Below are 9,520 nucleotides of genomic sequence, written 5' to 3'. Positions count from 1 at the left end.
GGCAATAATTCTACAATTTCTCAGTTGATCGATGCTCAGACTATTGATAACAAGGAAATAAGGAGGCGAAGGCTAGGAATGTCATTCTTGAGGGACAGCTCAGTCAAGCCAAAGAGGAACGTGGTTCTAGCAGTGCACATGGTGCAGAGGTTGCCCGCTTGATGGCTGAAAATACAGACCTAAGAAAACAGGTTGAGAACCTGAAAGAGCAACTGATAAACGAGCAGCGGTCTACAAATGCTTGAGTGTATATTCTTCTCAAAGCCCTTTCCTCTTCATCCTTCACTCCCTCTTCCAGTGCCCCTTAAATAGTCCCCTTGTCAGTGTCTAGTTTATCCGTGTTTGTCCTGGTCCCACTGTCCTGTTTTAGCCTGTTGTTTTTATAACGGTGGTACTTTAAGTTTGTTTATTGTGTGAATGTTGTGTAACAATGGTACTACTGCCTATGTTTTTCTTCTTTAATTAATCAAATGAGCATCTCAGTCTTTTGATATGCATCTTATACTCTTGTGCTATGTTCTTAGCTATGTTGTGTGGATACAAGTGGCATGAGTTAACTTTGTTGGACTTCTTTTTGCATTTACTTGCATAAATTCTTTTTACGAAGCCAAGGGGGAAGAAAAATTGAAGGGGAGAAACGGGTTTTTAGGGGGAATATAACTAATCTGCAAGGGGAATCATATGGAGATCTGGTTCTCAGAGAGAACTTCAATTCTAAGTTTGTCATCATCAAAAAGGGGAAAATTGATATGTTATGTGCCTTTGTGTTTTAATGGTTTAACAAACTTCATATGAGAACAAGATAGGGAACCTGATACAAAGTCTCAAAGTGCTCGAGACAATAAGTCACATGTCTGGCACAATGATATCAGTCAAAGGAACTGCAGAGGGAACAGATGGCTATCAGTTCCTCTGGTCAAAGTACAAGTGAACTCCTTACTATTGTTAAAGCTGTTGTACTGTGACATTGCATACGCAACAGTGCAGCAGTCACTTTTTGGAGCATGCTGTGTACCGGATACTTGCTTACACTATCTCAATGACCCCACTTATATATTACCAACATGAGCCAAGGGAAAACACACACTTGCAAACCCTAAATCATTAATTCTCTCTCAAGTGTGTAGCCGCTTTCATTCACTCTAAGGCTTGAAGAACAAAGTAGCGACAGAACAACGGATCATATCCCAGCACTGAGTCCATCGTGTGTCTTTAGTATTACTGTATCTTTGTTAATGTTATTCACTTATAATTCCTACTCAGCTTAGTTAGAAGCATCTTGTAGGATATCTTTGTAAACCATAAATCTTGTGTTTGTGTTTGACTAGAGTTAGTCAAAGTGGTGAACTTTGTAATAGAGTTATTACAAAGAGGCTTGCAATAGAGTTATTGCAAGTAGGTGAGAGATTAAGAGTTTAATTCCTAGGTTATAATAGGTTGTAATCTAAAGTTGCTCGGTTAGTGAAGTTGAAATCCTACGAGTGTAGGTCGTGATTTTTAATCACGTGAGCTGGGAGTTTTTCACGTAAAATATTATTGTGTTATTTACTTACCGATGTGTGTGTGTGTGTGTGTGTGTTCTATGGGAACTTATAGAGAACCATGTTCTCTATACAATTTGGTGGACTCTTAGTTCACATAAATAACTCGTGTAGTCAACACATGCTTGTGATGTTTCCGTTGTACTTACTAAATTTGTGAAGGTCCGTGTCTGAAAATACAGCTTCAGTTTCTCCTTAAAATGATTCTGATAAAAAAATTACTCGTTTCGAATCAGCCAATCAAACCAAGTAAGAGCTTTGCCATCAAGGTAGTACTAGGGAGGAGGTAACCAGTCCTTCTCAGAGAGGCCAAGGTATGTGAAGTACCGTTCCGCCCGATAAACCCAGCCCTCTGGGTTGCCGCCAATGAATTTATCTAGTATCACGATGTCCATTGGAATCTGAATCAATGAAAGCACCAATGTAACAAATGCTACAATCTCAAAGTATATTGATAAGAACTAAAGATCTATTACAACTATTAGTAGCCTAACCAATACTCAAATTGCAGGCTAATAATAGAAATAGTGAAATTAAGAATATAGGAGAAGATACATAGATAGAAGAAAAGAGATGAGAAGGTTAAACTCAGAAAGGGGAAGAGAGGAACCGACTTTTCTTCAACAATTCGCATAACGTCCAATTCAGATCCACTATCCTTTTTAACATAACCGTCCTTAGCCTACAATCTACTACTCAACTTGGATCCTAAATAAACCTAGGCCTATTGTTTGTTCTCGGCCCAATAGCTCGTGTCAGCCTAATAGCTACTTGTGTGACATTGGGCTGAGGCTGATTCATATCACCCTCACTGGTCCTCGTATTAGTTACATATGTAATAAGCTCGGTACATATGATTTGTATGCATTGGTTTGAGGGGGAGTGTTAGATAGTTATGTGTAAATAATCATAGTCTCATATGTAGTAGGAGTAGAATATGTCCTAATCCCATATGTAGTAGGAGTAGAATATGTATTATATGTAGGGCTCAATGTATCATTGTTAATAAAATAGATATTTCTCCCGTACATTCTCACAGTTATCATTGCTAATACTTAGGTTTATGATGCACCATTTTTGATTTGGTTAGAGAGTTGTAAGTGTTGGAATAAGAATTCATCCTTAATCCAAAAGTCAAGTCATATGTGATTTACGGGTAGGAGATAAATTCCAAAGAAGAGTAGAATTCTCATATGCACTATACTACAGAGGGATATACTCCAAAATGAGTAAGAATAACAACCGAAAAGGAGTACAAATGGTACAGCATGTTTCTGAATAAAAGATATGTTACAAAACCTCTCAATGCGAATCACCATTTGTTTTTCTCGCCGAAAAGGAAAAACATTTCGATCTAGGATACAAATGAACGAAGCCTAGTAGTTAAATTTGCTTTAGAACTTTTTCAGCTGCAGCTACTGTCTTTTGAATATCCTCTGAAGTGTGTGCTAAGCTAGTAAATCCAGCCTCAAACTGTGATGGTGCAAAATATACACCTTCCTCCAGCATTCCCCTATAGAATCTGCCAAATTTTTCTGTATCACTCTTCTTTGCATCCGAAAAGTTATTGACAGGACCCTCCGCGAAAAAGAAGCCAAACATCCCCCTTATGTACCCGCCACACATTGCATGACCGGTCTTCTTTCCAGCATCCAAGATTCCCTGTGTAAGTTCACCGGTGATCTTGTCCAAGTATTCGTATGTACCCGGTCCCTGTAATCGCTTAAGCGTGTGAATTCCAGCAGTCATGGCCAATGGATTTCCACTTAGGGTCCCGGCTTGATACATCGGTCCTGCAGGTGCTACCATCTCCATAATATCCCGCCTTCCTCCGTATGCACCTACTGGCAAGCCACCGCCGATAATCTTCCCAAGTGTCGTCAAATCTGGAGTTATTCCAAAATACTCCTGAGCTCCGCCGTATGCCAACCTAAATCCAGTCATGACTTCGTCAAAAATAAGAAGTGCGTCATTTTCTTTGGTGATCTTGCGAATGGCAGCAAGAAAATCTAGATTAGGTTGAATGAAGCCAGCATTTCCAACTACAGGCTCAAGAATTATAGCAGCGACTTCGCCTTTGTGCTCCTCAAAGAGGCTCTCAACAGCAGAAATATCGTTGTAAGGTGCTGTCAGTGTATCAGAAGTAGCTGCTTTTGGAACTCCAGGGGAGTCGGGGAGTCCTAGGGTGGCAACACCACTGCCCGCTTTAACAAGAAATGGATCAGCATGACCATGGTAACAACCCTCGAATTTGATGATCTTAGGCCGGCCAGTGAAAGCACGAGCCAGCCGTAGTACTCCCATACATGCCTCTGTACCAGAGTTGACGAACCGAACCATTTCTATGCTTGGAACAGCTGAAATAACCATCTCGGCCAGAGTGTTTTCAAGGAGACATGGAGCACCAAAACTCGTTCCTTTCTTCATTGTTTCAGCCAATGCTGCTAACACCTGCAGGAAAAGGTCATACCAGGATTGTTGCGTAAAAAACAACTGAAAAAGCAATACAAAATTTCACTCTCTTGTCTTCGTCCCTAGACCTTCCACAATCCACAACAACCAAGACCCTCCCCCCATACAGTGCTAAGACATTCACAAGACTCTCTTTCAACCAAGTTTCTCATTGTACAATGCAATAAGACAGAGGGGCATAGAAGATTTTGAGGTGTCTTGCACAATAGTTATTAAAGCTGAGCTCAAGAGAATCCAGTTGACATATCGGTCTTCTTCTTTCTCAGAAAGGAGGAGAAACAAATGGAGGAAGCATTTAGACAATTCCCACCTAGGTCTACCATGTTCTACTTGGGTCTTCACTTTATCATGAGAACTGTCTATGGCATGAACGTCTATGTTGCTCGGACTTCCAAAAATGTTGCCGCACCCGTGTCGGATCCTCCAAAAATGCACTACTTTTGGAGGATCCGACACGCACCCGTCAGCATTTTTGAAGAGTCCGAGCAACATAGATGAATGTCATATAGCGACTTCCATTTAATAAATGAACAAAAGAAAAAACTTAAACCATATGTTCTTGGTAATCGTAAAATTCATCTAAGGCCAAATAATTCCAGGACAAGGGTTCTATTAAAAAAACTTTTCTAACGTAATGGGAGCCAAAAAGAAAAAGAAAAAAGAAACAGCTTTAAGATTGTGTTTCTGAAACATGTTACCAAATACAAAGCCAAATAAATGCACAGTGAGTGAAATTTCTAGCTGAACATATAGTTAAAAGCAGAAAACTGAACCTCATCATCTGCATGACCGATTATAGCTGGACCCCATGATCCGACATAGTCAATGTACTCGTTACCATCTATGTCCCGCATACGAGAGCCCTTCACGGAGTCAATAATGATAGGTTGTCCGCCAACTGACTTGAAAGCACGAACTGGGGAATTTACACCTCCTGGCATCAACTCCTACCAACAGTGAAACACGAGATTAAAATCTATTGAAGTGTGTGACCATCTCATCTAAAAGCTTAAGCTGTCAGAGCATACTTTTATTTACTTAATTATCCCTTCAACACGCCCCCTCACGTGCAGGCTTCATTCATTTTTTTCATTGGCCAAGCACGTGGAAATTCATTTTAATGGTGACGGTGAGACTCGAACCAAGACCAGGACCTTTGCCTGCTCTGATAACATATTAAGTGTGTGTCCATCTCATCTAAAAGCTTAAGCTGTTAGAGAGAGCACACTTTTATTTGCTTAATTATCTCTTCAACAAAATCAATGGACTTGTAGGGACTTGAAATCAATAAAACTGAACTGGAATCTTGTCTGCTTCCATTCTTTTGAATATTATGCTGCTAGAAGTTGAAAAATGTAGAAAGTTGAGCACAACACAAAAAGAATAGCACAAATCAAGTGCATCTGTAGATTGACGGTTTACACCATATAACCGAACACTTATTTTAACTTGTATTTTCAGCACCTCCTTCTGATGCAAACAACCATAGACAACTAGTTGAAAGTGCAATTCCCTTTTCAAACAAAGGACAAGATGTTGTACAATTTGTTCTTTCTCATGAGCATTTTTATAACCATTCTCCCATCTAGAAAATGCTACAAGTGTTAGCATCTTTCCCTTATAGGTTCCAATCTCAGTAAGTTACATCAGAAGATACATTAAAAATATAAGAATATGTACAGGGAAAAGAAACCAACTAAAGCAAAGACACACATTTTGCTACATTATCAGATTACTCAGTATATCTGCTCTTTGTAGTCAAACACCTACAATTTTCAAGGAACTTAAACTGTGTAATAAATTGTGCCTTTTCAGCACAACTACACACCTAAAACATACTCAAGATTCTAATAGAGACACATACATATCGCAATTCAGTTACAATAACTTATATGGCAGGATAACCAGATTGTATATCAGCAGGGGCGGAGCTAAGTTGAGGAAAGGGGGTTCAATTGAATCCACTGGGCTGTAAAATTACATTGTGTAGATAGGGCAAAAACAATTTTTTTACTTATTACTATTATATTAAACTATTGCATCCCCTTAACATAAGGAAAAATTCTAGTAAAGTAGCAAAGAAGGTTCAAAAATTATTATAGATCATAAGTTTAAATCCCATGTGTGACATTTTAGTATGTTTTTCTTTTTTAAATCCCCTTGTATAAATTCCTGGTATATCAAAGTTCAAAAGCCAGGATTTGACCCCAACTTGTTTGGGACTGAGGCGTAGTAGTTGTTTATTGGTAGTTTTGGTCCAAATCCTTTATTTGTCTTAAAACATCGATTGAATATGTACAAATTATTAATTTAGAACCCAATAACTTGCAGACTACAATCCTGAACCCATAAGCTTCAAATTCTAGTTCCGCCTCTGTTCAAAAGCATTAGTTCTGCATCAGTTCATTAGGTAGATGCCAATCTTGGCAAATGCACCAAATTTATCAAACCAAAATCTCCTTCTTCTTCCTCTAACCCTTAAAGCTAGCATTTTTACTAACAATATTAACATAAAAGATTGAATCTTGAAGCAACCCAATTTCAAAAATAAATAATAAACACCGAACAATAACCATAAAAAAAGAAGCCAAATTGTACCTTGGCTTTGCTAAAAGCTTCTTCAGACTTTTGAAGAATGAAAGTTTTCTTCTTTTCATCAACTGATGCTGTCATTTTAATTGTTGAAGAAGATGGGGTGCATCGGCGGGGAGATGGAGAGAAAACCAATTTGGGTCTTTGACCTTGAGTCAATTTAGATGGCCATGAAATTCCTACACCATTTACAGCAGCCATTTTTACCAACTGTGTGTCTCTCTCTCTCTCTTTTGAGTTTTCTTGAGTTGGGGCAGCAATGGCTTTTTGTTCTGAATTCTTTGGTTTTTAAAATGGCTTTGTTGAAGATAAGGAAAAGTAGATAGAGAAATCTTAAAGAAAACGAAAGTGACAAAATTACTAATATGTCGTAAAATTGGGCTTGGCCCATGGTTCCAACATCTTCTTTCTGGAAAATTTACATAAATATCACCTTTTAAGAAATATTTTACCTCCCTTCCCCCCATAGCACAAATAGGAAGATTTCAGACAGCTATTTAACTTTTGTACCATTTAAATAATTTTTACAAGAATAGATTAACGAGGCATAATTTGCTCAAAGTTATGTTGGGCCGGAGCGTAACTTTGAACAAAATTAGGTCAAAATAGTACGGGCTAGTAATTTTTCGGATTGGTAATCGAAAAATAAAGTCATAAAAAAGTAGCCACTATTTTGTTGAAACACGAAAATTTCCAGCATAATATGCAGGATTATGGAGCTCCTGTGTATAAACTTCCAGCATATTATGTTGGAACTCCAGGACACGGAAAGTTTCAGCATAATATGCGAGATTATGGAACTCCTGCATATAAATTTCCAGCATATTACGATGGAACTCCAGCACATTATAAAATACCAACATATTATGCTGGAAGCTCATATCTAAAAAAATTGGAACTCCAACATATTATGCTAGAAATTTTTAAATTTTTAATAGTATTTTTTTAAAATTTTAACATTATATGAAAAGTAGCTAAATATTGATTACTTTTGAAATTGTGACTATTTTTCAATTACCAGATGTAAATCTGACTATTGTTGAATTTTGCCTCAAACAAAAGGCTAAAGTAATGCCACTAAACTTCTAGCATATTACGATGGAACTCCAGCACATTATAAAATACCAACATATTATGCTGGAAGCTCATATCTAAAAAAATTGGAATTCCAACATATTATGCTAGAAATTTTTGAATTTTTAATAGTATTTATTTAAATTTTAACATTATATGAAAAGTAGCTAAATATTGATTACTTTTGAAATTGTGATTATTTTTCAATTACCAGATGTAAATCTGACTATTGTTGAATTTTGCCTCAAACAAAAGGCTAAAGTAATGCCACCAAAGAAGCTCTGTCAAACTGGCTAAGGCAATTCGCATTGGATATATAAGTAGGCAATTAATTTTTTATTGAATTTAAATTCATAAGAAATTTGGATTTAATTCCAAATTAAATATATTTAGTCTAAATAAATATTATGGTCTAATATAATTGAATTAATTATTTAAGTTCAATACATATGGGTTAAATAAATAGGTTCAAATCTACTAGAGTAGCCTATTTAATTGGGCTATAAGCGATGAGCCCACTTCATTAGGCCCAAGATGGCATCTTCCTAGAGGCCCAGTGCCATGTGTCAAATGACGTGGCGCGCCAAGTCAAACAGAAGAGACAATAGGATCATGCCACGTGTCAAAATGACAAGGCATGCCAAGTCACATTAAAATGCCAATTAATTCGCGCCACATGTGCAAGTGACACGTTCTGGTCAATCAAATGCGCCCATGTCAGACTTCAATTTGATTGGTCGGAAAGAGTTTGTTCTTATCATAATTCTTCCCTCCCACAACTATAAATAGGGGTCTTCATAACCCAAAAAAGATACCAGAAATTATAACAAGAAGCAAGAAAGAGCTCGTGGATCAAACGCTGCAAATTCCTCCACAAGTTTCAAGCTTCAAGCAATCAAGTTCAAGTTCAAGCTCAAGAACGAAGAACAAATCAAGTTCAGGTTCAAGCTCAAGAATGAAGAACAAATCAAAATTCAAGGAGTACTAGTTCAAATCAAAGTTCGTGCTAGTTGAATTAAAGATCATCGTCCGTGGAAATAAATATAGATTCAAGATCAAGCTCAAGGGCCCTTGAATTTATTTATTATTGGAAAGAAGAATCAGAGGATTCATAGAGATTGTACACTCATATTATTTGAAATCAAATACTACGATTGTTGCAATATTTTTTGGTCTTGATTTAATTTTCTCGACACAATTTATTGTCTACAAATTCTGGCACGCCCAGTGGGACAATCTCTACCTCTAATCTCAACTTTTCAATCATCAAAGTTCAAGAACATTGAAATGGCTTCAAAGAAAAACAACTCCAGTTCAACTTCCACTAAGGCTGCTAATTCCAGGTTCTATGCTGATGTGGAAAGTATCATCGATATTACCTTTGGAAGCTTTGGACCAGTTACGAGGAGCAAAGCAAGCTCGTTAGGACAACAAACACCCCAAGTGTCGTCCGCATCAACCTCTGTTTTCGGATCTTCATCCTCAAAAGGAGCAAGATCTTCCACAAACATACCCGAAAGAGGAAGCGATGCTGCTGAAAAGATCAAGAAAACTCTTGTTCTGCTTGACCTCTCCGGATCCAAGAACTCGGCTGTGAAGGAAGATAATGATGCTTCAAGTGATGGATTCTCCCCACTTACACCGCGTAGCTTGAGCCATTCGAGAATCAATCTGTGTGACAATTTGTAATGACCCGGCCGGTCGTTTCGAGAGTTATAATCCTGTTTTCCCTATTCCTACTTCTTTTTGTGTTATTCAGCTATATTATGTTATATCAGGTTAGTAGGTTCGTGTCCGAAAGGAACTCGGAGTGAAATGAGACACTTAGTCTCATAATTAAA

General features: G+C 37.6%; 1 protein-coding gene across 1 annotated transcript; it reads right to left on the bottom strand.

Annotated features, from left to right (window-relative positions):
- Positions 1 to 2,757: 2,757 nt before the first annotated feature.
- On the bottom strand, positions 2,758 to 6,940 carry LOC104107841 (glutamate-1-semialdehyde 2,1-aminomutase, chloroplastic). Its single transcript, XM_009616754.4, has 3 exons — positions 6,612 to 6,940; positions 4,787 to 4,960; positions 2,758 to 3,992 (listed from the first exon to the last, which is right to left on the bottom strand). Exons 1-3 carry the CDS (start codon positions 6,804 to 6,806, stop codon positions 2,925 to 2,927), a joined length of 1,437 nt encoding a protein of 478 aa, XP_009615049.1. The 5' UTR covers positions 6,807 to 6,940; the 3' UTR covers positions 2,758 to 2,924.
- Between the last annotated feature and the right edge of the window lie 2,580 nt (positions 6,941 to 9,520).

Source organism: Nicotiana tomentosiformis, chromosome 4 (genome assembly GCF_000390325.3).
Source record: "Nicotiana tomentosiformis chromosome 4, ASM39032v3, whole genome shotgun sequence".
Taxonomy (NCBI): domain Eukaryota; kingdom Viridiplantae; phylum Streptophyta; class Magnoliopsida; order Solanales; family Solanaceae; genus Nicotiana; species Nicotiana tomentosiformis.
Note: the sequence above shows the minus strand (reverse complement) of the source record. Positions and strands in the feature narration are given on the sequence as shown.

Excerpts from the sequence above, each read along its gene's own strand:
- LOC104107841 (XM_009616754.4), bottom strand. The coding sequence starts at position 6,806 with ATGGCTGCTGTAAATGGTGTAGGAATTTCATGGCCATCTAAATTGACT. Across the intron at positions 4,961-6,611 it reads AAGCTTTTAGCAAAGCCAAG|GAGTTGATGCCAGGAGGTGT; the intron begins GTACAATTTGGC and ends CACTGTTGGTAG. Across the intron at positions 3,993-4,786 it reads TCGGTCATGCAGATGATGAG|GTGTTAGCAGCATTGGCTGA; the intron begins GTTCAGTTTTCT and ends CTTTTCCTGCAG.